The following is a 15303-nucleotide window of genomic DNA, read 5'->3' on the forward strand; positions in this document are numbered from 1 at the left end:
TCTTTTCTAGCCAATATTTTAAGAACACACCCTCCGGACGAATATATAGTGACTTTTTTCTTAGGAAATATTGAGAATCTGCTCCTAGAGGAGACCCTCCAAACTTTATTTTTATTTTCACGAGATAAACATATCGAAGAAATCACAGAAAAATATGAATCGACCACAATTTTTACCCTGGGGAGGAGTATGCATTCTGTACTGACTCCCCATTTGGTGAATGTAATTTTGTGGATTTTGTGTTTGAAGATTTTGTATTTGTGGCTTTCGTTTCTGGAGTTACTTTTTAGGTTGGGGATTTTGTGTTTAAGGCCCGGGCTTAAACGTTTAAACACCATTTAAAGTTGATTAACATTTGTTATTCGCTACGCGATGGCGTTTTTTTAACGCGCTCGTTTTTTTTTTTTTTTTTTTTTGTTGTAATGTTTGTTTTATCTTCTTACAATGGACGAGTTTTGTGGGAAGTGTAACAAACGGTTCTCGTGAACTTTTGATAGTGATACAGGTAAAAAACCATTTCGCAGAGCCTGTAAAAAAAAAACATCGCTAATTATGGCATACATAAGACTAGTTAAGTCCAATCGTCATTTACTTTATTTTTGTGAAGGTTGTGTGGACATACCGGATAAACTATGTAAGTAAAGCTTTAGACGCACATATTATGGGAAACAGGCAAGGATTTGAAATATTAACAAGTGCTTTTAACAATAAACTCTCAAATCTATATAAGCAATGCGATGATCTGATTTATTTATTTTCTCTCTTCCTATGCTATACAACATTGCTAATCACCGTTTCTCAAACAATCTAATTGAATTTCCCGCTACCCCTCACGGCCCTCAGACTTCACGCAATCTCGAATAAGTCGGCCAACACGCAGGTCGTCGGAATGCAAGCGAACTCATCGCAAAGACGTTAGATACTAAGATGTTGCATCCACGAAAAATAGTGTGACGCAAGCTTTAAAAAATGGTTGAAGGCCACGTTCACCATTCACCACATCAGAATGTGTTAAACTACCTTACTTACTTTACTTAACTGGCGCTTAACCGTTTAAACGGTTATGGCCGTCCAACAAGGCACGCCAGTCGCTCCTTCTCTCTGCCTACCGGCGCCAATTGGTCACACCAAGGGAGTTTAAATCGTTTTCCAACGGTGTGGGGGCCGCCCTCTACCGCTGCTTCCATAGGCGGGTTCCGATAGAAACACTTTCTTGACCGGAGCATCATCTTTCATTCGCATAACATGGCCTAGCCAGCGCAGCCGCTGCATTTTAATTAGCTGGACTATGTTGATTTGTGCGTATAGCTCGCACAGCTCATCGTTAAATCTTCTTCGGTACTCGCCATCGCCTACGCGTAGAGGTCCATAAATCTTTCGAAGAACTTTTCTCTCGACGACTCGCAGAGCCGCTACATCTGCTGTTGTCATGGTCCATGCTTCTGCACCATATAGCAGGACGGGTATGATAAGTGACTTGTAGAGTATGGTTTTCGTTTGCCGAGAGAGAATTACATATGTGTAAATTTTTTATTCAGCTAATCTGTTCTGAATATTATGCCCCTATTGCTGTTTACAACTCAACTTAGTTGGGTTGTAATTAAAACAACTCAACTCCTGTTTGGTATTACGAATTACAACTTATTTCAGTTGAAGTTCAATTGAGTTGCCAACTTCAGAAAGTGATGATTTGACAGATAAATGAACAGCTGATCAATTTGTGGCGGAAATTTAAGCATTTGCAAAAGTGATTTTATTATTAAAAGCAAAACGGATATTATACGAAATCTATTTTATAATGGCGAAAATGTTGGTGATTGACATGTCGCGAATGCGGAAAACATTCGCGTGATCATTCCTATCCCTTGGAACTACCTAGCACCAAGTAAGAAAATGTTTAAGTGACAAATGATGAACTTCAAATGAAGTTGTTTTGCAGGTTTGAAAGAAAGCATTTTGCTCATTACTAAACAAAATTAAGGTCCATTTCCGCAAACGTTTTCGAGGGAAAGCTGTACCCCTATTTTAAAATTATGCCCCACACTCAGATTCCTTGCTGATGCAGCTATCAAAAATGCTGTGCAAATGATTTTGGTGTTGGAATGGTTTTAGATATTATTGAGGAGCATATTTGTGCGAAGTGGATTAAAACCCAAACAGCAAAAGTTGTATTTTACTCTAAAACAGGATTCCCAGGAGAAGTGGGTAGTATCGATGGGACTCACGTTCGCATAATTTCACCTATTTTGGCTGCATCCGAACTGCGGCCAGCCTCGTCCAACTTCGGAATGTCGCTTCATAAAGTCAAAAAGTTATTCAATGTAATCCTTCGTTTAAACGTTGTTTTTTCTATAAATATGTACAAAATCGTTGATTATTGTTTGATTAAAAAAGGTTTAGCTACCGGCTTTAAATTTTTTTTTTTTTTTTGGTAACGTTTTATGAGCCCGTGCACCATCTAACTTTATCAAAGGTGGTATCAAAAGACGCGTTTCAATATCCGTTTTTAGGATTCCAAAGCGGAAATGAAAAATTTAATTTCTGTCGAAAAATATTTACAAAAACCCACAAAATGGCCCGAGAGGGACCAAAAAATGAGGCCCGATCCACAGTTTTTTTTCACAGAACATCTTTCTGCGTTGACGGCCTTTGGTCGCGATTTGTAAAAATTACCCTGGATGGGTCCAACGCCTTCCTGCATTAGTGTGTACAAAAAATCTGGCAAAATACAACAACTACAAGAAAATTTTAACCTAAATGATATGACAGAAATTAAATTTTTAATTTTTGTTTTCGGATTCTTAAATCGGAGGTCGAAACGTGTCTTTTGATACCAACTTTAAAAATTTTTGTTAAAAATTAGGTGGTGAACGGTCTCGTAAAACGTTACATTTTTTCAAAACAACTGCAAAATTGTATGAGACAACTGCTAGTAATCAGTTGTAAGATTTTGACAACTACACTAACACAAGGTTGTAAACGGTAATGCCACAAAAAGTTGTTAGACTAGACAACTCAACCGACATTTTTTTTGACAGGTTGAGTTGTAATCTTTAATACCAAATTGCGAAATTTCAACCCTACCAGAGTTGAGTTGTAAACGGTAATAGGGGTATTAATTTTTAGGGTATGCTCAATCATTGACCTCTGTGAACATGGTTTTTGCATCGGTTAATCAATCGTGACTAACTTGCTAGAGTTTACAACTCATGTTCTGAACGGATTTAAAGCTAACAGAAAAATCGATTTCAATTATACAGATTTTAGTAAAGCTTTTAATAAAGTTTCCCATTCACTTCTTCTGTTCAAAATCGTTCTATTAGGCTTCCCGCCGTTGTTTCTCTCCTGGGTATCTTCATACCTGAATGAAAGAAAACAAACAATTATATTTGATAATTGTAGGTCTGAATCTATCTATATTACTTATCAGGGTAGCCACCTTGGTCCAGTGTTGTTTCTGCTATTCATTAATGACCTTCCGCCTGTTTTGAAGTAATGCAAGCCGCTAATGTACGCTGACGATGTTAAACTTGTTATGCCTATCCCCTCACCAGAGGATAGATCAAGTCTTCCATCAGATCTGAATAGCTAAGTTGAATGGTATAACGTAAATGTAATATCACTAAACCTGCCAAATTGAAAGTTCATGTGCTTCACTAAGAAATCCTATCAATCCCAGCAGTATGTGATTGATGACTATACCATTAAGCAAGTCATTAGCTTCGTAGACTTGGCGTTACAATGGACCCTAACTTTAAACTGCACATAAAATGTAACGTCGATCTAAAGAATTCAATGATGTTATCAAAACTCGTTTATATCTTCGGTGAGACCAATATTGGAATATGCTTCGACAATCTGGAACCCATGTTATCAGGCCCACTGAGACAAATTATAATCGGTTAAAAAGCAATTTCTACATTGCGCACTAAGACACTTAACGCGGCATCCCCTCAGGGCTCTTCCAACCTACTCCAGCCGCTTAAAACTTATACAGCTTCCTACTTTGGGACTCTGTAAATAAGTTAGGTGTGTTATTTTTAGTAAAACTTGTTAAAAGGATGGCAAAACGGCACTATAAAAATATAATAAAATGTTATAAAAAAATTGGGTGGGTGGCTTGGAATCACGATCTTTCCAAGCTCCCATACTAATTCCCAGCTCCAATGATTTGGGTGGGTGGCTTGGAATCACATATTTTCCAACCATCAGACAATGTAGCACGAATTATTGTGTGATAAATATACATCAACTAGCTGCTCGAAATCACGTCCATTCCGACAGCATTAATAATATTTAGTTCCAGGTGCTCGGTATCACAGTCCATTCCGACAATTTATTATATTATTTATATTCTATGGTATACATTTCGATCACTTTTTACATTATATTTTTAATCATATTTAGTCAGATTAATTGTTAAATTTGTAGACTAATAAGTAAATAAAAAACCCTGCCGCTTCGGTCGCTTAAGCTGAGTTGAGCAGCAAAATTGTATGTTATCGAACAAAATGGCAAGGTTAAACTTTAGTCAACTTTAACTGGAGTTTAAACTCGCACTGAAAGACCGGACCTAACCATCGCTTTTTTGAAGATTCTGAGTATCTCTTTATAAGATGAAGCAATTAAAAATCAAATTGGGGATTTCTATCCCGTCCCCAAATGTGCATTTTGTTAAGGCCCTTCCACTTAATTTTAGCGTTGCTGTTATTACACAATTTGCGAAAACCGAATATGAATTCGAAAAGTTTTAGCACAAACCAAAATGTTTCCGTTTTTACAGGGGCTCCATTTTTCGATTTTTTATTTTTTTTTTTTGTATGATACGCTCTATTGTTGTTGTTGTAACAGTGCTTCGCCCCATCGAATAGGCGCGACCGATTACAAATTGTCATCAATATCCTCTAACGGGAGTCGAAGGAAACTTGCAGTTTCAACAGGGTTGGTCCAGAGTGAGAGGGGTGTTAGAGGCGTTGGTTCCACATTAAAAAAAAATAATAAATGTAAGGCGCGATAACCTCCGAAGAGATCTAAGGCCGAGCTTCTCTTCCAATTTGCGTCGTGCTCCTCTTGATTTTTCCCTACAAATTGGCCGGACGGGACCTACATGTTTTATGCCGACTCCGAACGGCATCTGCAAGGGAGATGAGTTTTCACTGAGAGCTTTTCATGGCAGAAATACAATCGGAGCGCTTGCCAGACACTGCCGAGGGGCGACCCCGCTTAGAAAATTTTCTTCTAATTGAAAAATCTTATTTCTAAAATTTTGATGTTGCTTTGCCCGGGAGTTGAACCCAGGGCATACGGTGTGATAGGCGGAGCACGCTACCATCACACCACGGTGGTTCCACATTGCAATTATAGAAATGGTTGGGGTCATGTGGGGTACATTGCAAGCAGGACATACATTATGTATGTCGGGGTTGATTGTGTATACATAGGTAAGAGTTTAACCAGTTACAGTACCCAGATCGAAGTTGAGCTAGAGTGACGCACGTCTCCCTAGGGAGAGTGCGTTCCTCTTTTGCGAGTTCCGGGTATTTTTCTTTAAGAACTGGATTCGCCAAGCAATTCCTGTGTAACCCAATTTAACTTAACCCCGTGATACGCTCTAATGTACATCTATCTATAAGTTAAAATGTATATGCAAATGAAATTAAATAAAAATGCAAATAAAAGATTTGGAGGCTACGGACGTGGGCATTGCAATTGCTTCAAATGCTAATGATCAGTTAAGTGAAAATTCGAAGATTCCGCCTGCTTCTGTTATCATTGATGGAACTCACAATAATTCTTCACTTCTCCTATCTGAAGGAATGCTAGAGGAAGGTTGCGTCGTTACTGTGCGTGATCTCCTCAAAGGCCTCTATGAAAAGGCATGCCAACAGAAGTTGTGGGGTCTCGTACGCCACACGGCCGGCATGTTGGGCAAACGTGTGGAGGACCTTGCTAAAGCAGTTACGGATTTGTTGGTGCGTCAAAAACAGGTAAGGTCCTACGTAGACACATTAATATTTGTTGAAATTTGTTGCCAAATATAAGTCAATATGCATGGATTATGTTGTTAAATTGCACTTTAAGGGTGTACGATGGGGGTAAATTCGGTCCTGATTACGGCCAGATGTTTGTATAAAATTTTAACAATTGATTTTCGTTCATGCATGTTATCAAGTATTTAAGCGAAGCAATGTTAATACAACATCAAGCATTTTTTCAAAAAGATGGTTTTAATTTCTTCTTATTTTTATTAAATTTAGGTGACCGTGGGTATGCCACCAAATAATGAGTTTACAATCACAGCGCCATTACCCGAAGTTGAGCTGCGTCAGCTGATCCATGATGTAAGTAAATTATTTTTACTCGGTTATAGGTGAAACTTCTATTGATATGTATGTAGAAATCCCATAATTATCATAACTTACATATATATGAACGGGCAGAAAATTTAAATTAGATTTATTTTAAGAATGAATAAACGAACCACTTATAAAATTAACCATTAAAACGAAGTACAAAAAAAAAAAAAACAGTAAAAAAATGTAGCCCCCAGCGGGTTAAGGGGCTTAGTATATACTCGCAGTAGATATTTCTGTCGTAAGAGGCGACTAAATTACCAAATTGATTCAAGGGGTTGTGTAGCGCAACCCTCTCAAGGGGTTGTGTAGCGCAACCCTCTCAAGGGGTTGCCTGCGCAATATATAGCTTCTGCAACACAATTGTCAACCTCACCTACCCGTGGCGAATCCTGTTTCATTAGCAGCAGAAGTTCTGGCGACCCGAACTCCTGATGGATCTAGGGGATGGGAGGGCGTTATGGCCTAGAGCGTTTCATGTGGTCATACCAAATCGTTCCCAATATGGTCGGGCTGGTACCTTTATGGCGCTTGTTACCGGAACGTAAGGGATCTGCATCCGGCAAAGGACCATCAACATCGATAACACTCCCCAGGTCCTTATCGCTACAACAAGTAAAAAATGAAAATTTAGTTGAAACCTTTGGTTAGGTTCGACCTTACCGGCCGGCCCGTGAGTACCTCACATAGACTGAATGCGTCCATAGTATAACTAGAAGTTTGTTTAACGACCAAACTGAAAAGCCCCATAAAAAACCAGGACCTATATTATAAAATAACTCCGTCCTCTTGGCAAATACTAGATGCTCCCATGACCTATGCCACTTGTTGCTTCTAGATCTGACAGCTGTATCACTTCCAATAGCTAACTTAAAAGCAAGTGACGCCAGAAGGCAGTGTTGAATAGAATACCCGCCGTGACTACAGTCTTCTCTTTTAAATGATAGGAGTAAGTTTGTTAGTCTAAAGTTGTAAGAACTTGTAGGGTTCTTATTATTTTTATTTAACTTTGTATTTTAGTTACTTTGAACTTTGTAATTTTAAAATGTTTTATCAATATTTTAATTTTCAATATTGATTTTTCAATTTTCAAAAATTTTCTTTGTTGTCAAAAATTTAAAAAGATATTGACGCATACATTTAGGCGTTTCTTTATGGAATAAAAGTTTCTTTATATATAAAATTAAAAGTGGAAGCGTATATTGGGTTCAAAATATCCTGAGTGAATCTGCATGGTATTCCCTTTTTACGCACCATATCTGCTATCTTTGACTGAGTCATTGGTGTGCTAATATGTACTTAATGCTCGTTCATTTTTATCAAAGAACAGCGCAGAATGCGTTTCTATTGAAGGTTTTCTCTTATATTTTTCCACTTCTGAAAAACAATAATTTCAAAATAATCGCGATCTGCTTCTATTGTGATAAATACACTCCCCGAAAGTTTTGGGGAGTGTTATCGATGTTAATGGTCCTTTACCGGATATTGAACCGGTACGTTGCAAAAACTAGCACCATTAAGTTATAAACCGACCATCTCAGGAACGATTATATATGACCACGCGTTCAAGGGGTTGTGTAGCGCAATATATGTATAGCTTCTCCAACCCAATTGTCAACCTCACCTTCGAGCGGCGAATCCCGTTTCACTAACAGACGAGGCTCTGGCGACCCCAAGCTCCTCATGGAACTTGGGGGTGGGGAGGGAGGGATGGCCTGAAGGTTCAATGTGGCCATATAAATCGTTCCCGAGTTGGTCGGGCCAGCACCTTAATGGTGCTGTGTTACCGGAGCGTATCGGATCTGTATCCGACAAAGGACCATCACATCGATAACACTCCCCAAAGCCTTCGGGGAGTAACCTAATCGCTACAACAACAACAACAACAACCACGCGTTCAACTTTTAGGTCATCCCACCCCCGCTTCCGCAAGGAATTTGGAGTCGAGAGCCTTGCTAAACATAAGTATGATACATTCATATTTATAACTGGATTCGCCTCTTGTCCTTCCGAAATCAAAACAGCAATAATTAAAAAAAAAAGTTATTTAAAATTTTGCCTATTTCCATATAACTATCTAGACTTACGGAGATGACGAAAGTACTGCTATGCTGACACAAGAGCTTATGGTCTACCTTGCAATGTTCATACGTACCGAGCCTCAACTCTTTATTGAAATGTTACGCCTGCGCGTCGGTCTCATCATTCAGGTTATGGCAAAAGAACTATCACGTACATTAAATTGTGATGGTGAAGCTGCTTCGGAACACTTGCTTAATCTATCACCTTTTGAAATGAAAAATTTACTGTATCACATACTCAGTGGCAAAGAGTTTGCTGTGAGCAGTGGTAAGTTTTTAAGTTTTTTTCTCAAGTTTATGCCCCACTGCTATTATATGCTTAATCCAATAATCACTGTTAGTTGCACGTGGGAATCTTTCGATTGTTAGCTGTAAATCAAGTCGCGTGAGCAAGAAAAGTCAAATTGGTTTAGGCGATATGGATGCTGATGATGCACTTATTGCAACGATTGACGATCGTCAAGGTCAATGGTTGAGACGTCGTCGGTTGGATGGTGCCCTCAATCGTGTACCACGTGATTTTTATTCACGTGTTTGGAGTGTGCTTGAAAAGTGCCAAGGATTAGCAATTGAAGGGCGTATACTACAACAGAGTTTGACTCAGGAAATGACACCAGGCGAATTGAAATTTGCTTTAGAAGTAGAAACAGCACTCAATCAAATACCACAACCTGAATATAGACAATTGGTAGTTGAAGCACTTATGGTACTAACACTAATGACCGAGCATAATATGGTTCCATCTCTGGGTGGCATCATCTATGTGGAGCATTTAGTACACAAAGCCAATCAATTGTTTTTAGAAGATCAACGTAAGGTACAAGGCGATGCCATGCTATGTTGTGCTAAATCCAAAGAGGGAAAAGATCAACAGGCAGCATCTGGTATGTTGTTATGTGGTGGCGCTGCTTATATTTGTCAGCATCTATACGACAGGTAACATTTAAATATAATCTGCGATTTACTTCAACGTTTACGTTGCCAAAATGTTTCTTCCATTTTTTAGTGCTCCAAGTGGTAGTTACGGCACAATGACTTATATGGCACGTGCTGTTGCGCTTGTTCTTGACTGCGTGCCCAAACATGGTGAAATGGAATGTGTCATAGCCTGAATCCAAAGAGTGAATATTAAATCAACGGATGCAAATAAAACAATACGCTAAGCAAGACAATTTTACCAGTTTTTAGTTAGGCTTGTTTTCCTACTACTTGTTTTTTTTTTTTTTCTTCCAATACGTTCTTGTTGACTAAACGACTTTAAAAGTTATAGGTTTTTTAACCTAACGCCACATATTTTGTGTGTTTTCGATACTTACAGTGCTCGAACTACATTATGAATAATTTTAAAATAGTATTTGTTAAACATATTTTGATTTTTATTAGAAAAGAGCATCTTATGACGACAAAAATGTGTAATGTAATTTTAAATAAAGTTTATCTGCAAATACATTTAAGCGCCTAATATTTCAAGTGTTGACAAAAATTTATTATAAAAAGTAGTATTTGTAATATATAGAGAAAACTTAGTAAAATAACTATGATAACCCTTTTATTTCGTGTTTGAAAGTTTTTTCCAACAAATGAATGATGGAGCTTATATTTCACTACATTTTTTTTAAATAAAGTTGGAAATCAAAGCACTCATTTTGTTTTCTTTAACAAAAAATATTAAATAAAACTTAATCTAACAATAACCACGGTCAGGCACACGTCGTCTTGGGGCACATTTTATGATATCATCCACACGTAATATCATTTCTGCAGCTTCTGATGCAGACAATAGCACTTGACGTTTCACTGCAAAGGACTCAGTAATACCAAGCTCTTTCATATCACCCATTTTTCCCTTTTCCATATCCAAACCAATTGCGAATTTACCTTGGGCATGTGCAGCGCGTAACTCTGAAACTAATTGCGCTGAGTCGTAGCCAGCATTATCAGCAATAGCTGTGGGTAGTGATAGTAAAGCTCCTGCAAAATATTTTTAATAAACAGTTAGGAAAGAAATTTATTAATTTAACATGTATTTACTAGCAAATGCTTCCATAGCAATAGCTTCTTTGCCTGCTGTCTCGGCTGCCTTCTTCAATACAGCATTAGCCATAAGAGCTTCTGAACAGCCACCACCATAAACAATTCGCGATTCCTTAACAGTTGCTGCTAATACGCATAGAGCGTCGTGTAAAGAGCGATCAGCTTCGTCGATTATTTGTTGTGTGGCACCACGAATAACTATCGTACATGCTTCACCCAATTTTACACCACTGAAACGTAAAAGTGTGTCCTCGCCAATCATAACTTGTTCAATGACATCACATTCCCCCAATTTAACTAGAGATGGATTATCAAAAGTTGACACTATTTCACCACCAGTAACTAGCGCCAAACGTTCAATTCCATCAAAGTCGGCATGTTCAATCGCCATTACACCTGCATCGGCGAATAATTGTTCGGGATAGTTGTATATAAGCTGCCGGTTTATAAATACATTGCAGTTATGACTCAGGATTTTTTGAACTTTGTCCTTCATTTTTTCCTTTTCTGCAAGTTCAAGGTCGGCTATCTTGGCCAGTGAGTCAACCTTGATCGTGCTGCCAAATACTTTAATCTTGTCTGTGTCCATGGGTGTATTTGCAATAAGAATTTTCGCCTTTTCAATCTGAGTGTTAAAGTCATTAAATAGTGCGATGAGTACATGCAGAATGTTAACTTTTAAGTACATACTAAGTTTAGTTATCTAAGGTGCAAATTATACAACGGAAGTTTTCCTTGCATATTTTCTTAGAAACGTTTGAATTTACACAAAATTTTACACTCTAGTTTTTGTAGTTCTTTATAGATATTTAACTTAATATCTAATGCAGAACGTGTGCTCCGCCTACCACACCGATGATCCTGGGATAAAGTTCCGGGCAAAGTATCTTGTGACTATTTACTAGCTGAATGTGTACGCCCGAGAACTTAATTGTATCAATGGCAAATACGCAAACCTCTTCAAGTGTTTTTGAAGAGTGTACAGCAAGCAGAACTCTACTTCCAATTCTGTTCAGGAGGTCATTTCTATATATTTACAGAGAATCCCTAATTAAAGACATGAGGTATCAACCAAGTTTCGGCAAAAGCAATAATATTGCAACTTAAATAATTTTAAAAACAGTTGAGTTAATTTGTTGTTTAAATGTCTAACATTTTGGTAAAATATATCAGGTTTCACGTTCATTTTTACTTAGTGTTATTGAAAGGGATCTTTACTAAGTTTGGAACAATCGTATTAAATTGCAAGATTTAACGTCCAATCCTTTCAGATGTCTAAATCAGCTAAAGTGGAAATATGCTATAATACAAAAAATTAAAAATTAAGCACGTTGTTTGGCCCGAGCATCAAACTCGTCAAAATGGCTGTGATATGGCTTAATATTGGTACATACTTCACAACCATCTTAACGCGTTAATGCTTAGAATATTACCGTGTAACTTTTACATACGTATATAATACTGTGGCATATATATATAAAATCAACTTTTCATAAAATAATTTTACCCGTTGTGGTTGATGCACACCAGGTTTCTTATCTAAAAGAAAACCTTCATCTAAAAACGAGTCATCCAATGTACCGCCAGTTTTTTTGATTATTTGAATTGCATGCAATTCGCCAGAGCCTTTTAGTCTCAACACTGCGTCGACCGCAAGTTTTGAAAAGAATTCTTTATGCTGATGTAAAATTTTTGATGACAATGTCGTACGGGCGATATTCAATAAGTCTTCTTTAAACTTTTCATCATTACCAGAGTTATCTTGAGAAGCTTGCGTAAGCGCATCAAGTGCAACTTGAGTTGCCAAACGCCATCCAGCAATGATTATTTGTGGATGTAATTTTTGTTCGACTAATTTTTCAGCTTCACGTAAAAGTTCTGCTGCTAGCACAGTTACCGAAGTTGTTCCATCTCCAACTTCTTCATCTTGAACACGAGACATGTCAACCAATATTTTTGCAGCCGGATTATCAACCCCCACAGCTCGTAATATGGTTGCCCCATCATTTGTAACTTCAACTTGACCAGCATTACGGCCATGTGCTACCAAAATTTTATCCATTCCTTTAGGTCCCAATGTGCTTTTAACCAAATCTCCAATCGCAATAGCACCAATGAACGAAGACAATCGCGCCATTTCAGCTTTCTCCTCTTGTGCTTCGCTCTTCAGCACACGCACGGGATTTAAAGACATTTCCTGTGAACAGAAAAAAATAAAAAAGTTCAAAAATTTTACTGCACCAATCCACTAAAATACAAAGCCATAGAGTTAACCTAAATTTTGTCGGCCTTGGGTTTTGTGTATCCCACAGAAACGCAATCGAATCAAAATATTTGATGAAAATTTAAATTTAATATAGACTTTTACTTTTTTTATTAATACTGTGTATCGAGTCTATTCTACATTCTTATTTTGATAAAAATCTAAAAATATGGTAGTAGTGCAGTTTAGTGGCCCCACCCCAAAGTTTGACCAAGATCTTCGAGTGAGGTATCAAAAGACGCGTATTAATCTCGAGAACAATAATCCGAAGGCGGAAAAGAAAAATTTTATTATATTAACGAAAAACCGAAAAAAGACCCGCGGGTACCTCCGAAACCGGGGATCGGATCCGTAGTATTTTTGCGCAGAACACCTTTCTGCGTTGGCGGCCTTCGGCCGCGCTTATAAAAAATAACCCTGGGCTACGCCATGCCAGGTCCGGGTGTGTGGTATAACCGTGGCTACCGCCACGGTGATGCACAATTTTTTTTTGTGGGTACAAACACAACAACAACCACATGGAAATCGCCAACTTCAACGGCAAATATCTCCGGACAGAGATAAAATTTTTCTTTTCCGCCTTCGGATTATTGTTCTCGAGATTAAAACGCGTCTTTTGACACCTCACTCGATATTTTTGGTAGCGTATTAGCAGTCGACCCCTCAACTAGACTAAAGTGGTAAGTGCTATTTGTCTTAATGTTTTATACAAAATTTCATAGAAATTAATAAACTCCGAGTTTCGACACGTGCATTCTGTGCACCCATTTGCGAAACCTTACGCTATGCTTCTGCCATTTTGGGGAAAACACCCGGCGTAATTTTCGATTGTTTATTCAGTATTGTGTCTAAAACTCAATGTACGTTGGAACACATATTTCTTTCGCGCAACAAAATACTTTTTTTTTATTAGCTTTACATTATTATAACTTTTAATTCTCACCATTTTTATTAGTTTTAAATTTCCGTCTGCAGGTATACACAAGAAAGACAAATGGAGAAAAATAAAAATGGCGAATGAGTCATTGGGCGCTTTCAGTGAACACAGGTGTTGATCAATCGTTCAGTGACAGTTTTCTGAACGCACCGTTGAGTATTTTTATTAAGGCTCCATTACTGATACTTAGCATAGACTTGTCTTGGCTTGCGAACTGTCACTTACAGTTCTGTTAAATTAACATTGCATGTTACTGATTACACAAAACTTAACTTGACTTAGAAGTCTGTTGAATTTTGATTTTCTATGTAAGTTCTAAGTGACGTTTACATTTTGAGATGCCATTTGTTTGTTTCCATTTCATTTTGACATTTTGTCATACAAATTGACATTTATTTAAAAATAAATTTCAACGCTGATTATGATGCCAGATTTTATGCGCCAAGTGGAGTATAATCGTGGCTAAGTTGCCAAGTTTACGCCAAGTCAAGTCAAGTATATGCTATGTATCACTAATGGGGGCTTTACACTCAACGGTGGGTATCATTGTAAACAAAGTAAGTATCATATCTAAAGCGTCAGTTATGCATCGACGTGCGTCGTACGTATGGACGTTTGTCATACGAAACACGTTTGAGCGACCCTCAAGCCCGTAGGAATCAATGTGTGCGTCTGTGTATATTGTTTACAGCAAAGTACTGTTGCAATTGACCAGTTTGCATGCATGCTTATGCAAACATCAACTTTTGCAATTACAATTTTCCAAGGTGTAAATGGCAGAAACAAATACTGAATAAGAATTTCGTGTTCATTTATTTGTAACCTGCAATTTCATATAACGATTTCGAGATTTTTCAAAAAAATTTGAAACAATCATTAGGCCTTTTTGTATATTAACTGCAAACGGTCCAAACATAGCACATAAAATATTTAACAGGCAACTCTGTCATGTGAGAGAGGGATCAGCTGACACGTTCTTACGGGAAAAAATGAAAATTGATTTAGATAAACATCTATTATTCCCTTGTTGTTGTTGTTGTTGTAGCAATGCTCGCCCCACCTAATAGCCGCGACCGATCACAAATTGTCATCAATATCCTCTAACGGGAGTCCATGGTTCAACTATATACAGGTTGGCTCATCTGTAAAGCAACAAAATATGTCTGTTCAAATTGTCAAAATCTGTGTATTGGTGTTGGTGCGAATGGTATGGAATGGAAACATAAAACTTAGCAGTTTTTGTATGTGTAAGTAAAATGTTGCCAATGGGTTGGTTTCATTTTGAGTTTGCCATCTATTTTTGACAATCCCTTCGACCATGCAATGACATAAATAAAATCAGCTGATGAGATGAGCCAACCTGTACATAATTGAACCATGCGGGGGTCCAAGGAAACTTGGCGTTTCAACAGGGGTGGACCATAAGGAAAGGGGTGTTAGAGGCGTTCGTTCCACATTACAATTAAAGAGATGGTTGGTGTCATGTGGGGACACATTGCAGGCGGGGCATACATTTTGTATGTCGGGGTTGATTCTGGATAGGTAAGAGTTTAACCTGTTACAGTATCCAGAACGAAGTTGAGCAAGAGTGACACGCGTTTCCCTGGGGAGTATGCGTTCCTCTTCCGCGAGTTC

At 37.9% G+C, this 15303-nt stretch overlaps 2 protein-coding genes across 9 annotated transcripts in view; one reads left to right on the top strand and one right to left on the bottom strand.

Moving 5' to 3' along the window:
- LOC137251454 (probable phosphorylase b kinase regulatory subunit alpha) overlaps nt 1–9972 on the top strand; it is a 108392-nt gene extending 98420 nt beyond the window's left edge. For 5 of the 8 annotated variants that reach the window (XM_067786055.1, XM_067786053.1, XM_067786057.1 and 2 more), the window contains 5 exons: nt 5680–5987; nt 6258–6341; nt 8435–8702; nt 8776–9370; nt 9441–9972. In XM_067786055.1, coding sequence (XP_067642156.1) covers nt 5680–5987; nt 6258–6341; nt 8435–8702; nt 8776–9370; nt 9441–9546 — 1361 coding nt within the window. In that variant the 3' untranslated portion in view covers nt 9547–9972. The remainder of the gene's footprint in view (nt 1–5679; nt 5988–6257; nt 6342–8434; nt 8703–8775; nt 9371–9440) is intronic. The other 3 variants (XM_067786061.1, XM_067786058.1, XM_067786059.1) reach the window with 1 other exon arrangement.
- CCT2 (chaperonin containing TCP1 subunit 2) lies at nt 9789–13794 on the bottom strand. The gene is made up of 4 exons (XM_067786067.1): nt 13675–13794; nt 11976–12665; nt 10466–11093; nt 9789–10405 (listed from the first exon to the last, which is right to left on the bottom strand). Exons 1-4 carry the CDS (start codon nt 13675–13677, stop codon nt 10119–10121), a joined length of 1608 nt encoding a protein of 535 aa, XP_067642168.1. The 5' UTR covers nt 13678–13794; the 3' UTR covers nt 9789–10118.
- Nucleotides 13795–15303: the final 1509 nt, after the last annotated feature.

Source organism: Eurosta solidaginis, chromosome 4 (genome assembly GCF_040869045.1).
Source record: "Eurosta solidaginis isolate ZX-2024a chromosome 4, ASM4086904v1, whole genome shotgun sequence".
Lineage (NCBI taxonomy): Eukaryota > Metazoa > Arthropoda > Insecta > Diptera > Tephritidae > Eurosta > Eurosta solidaginis.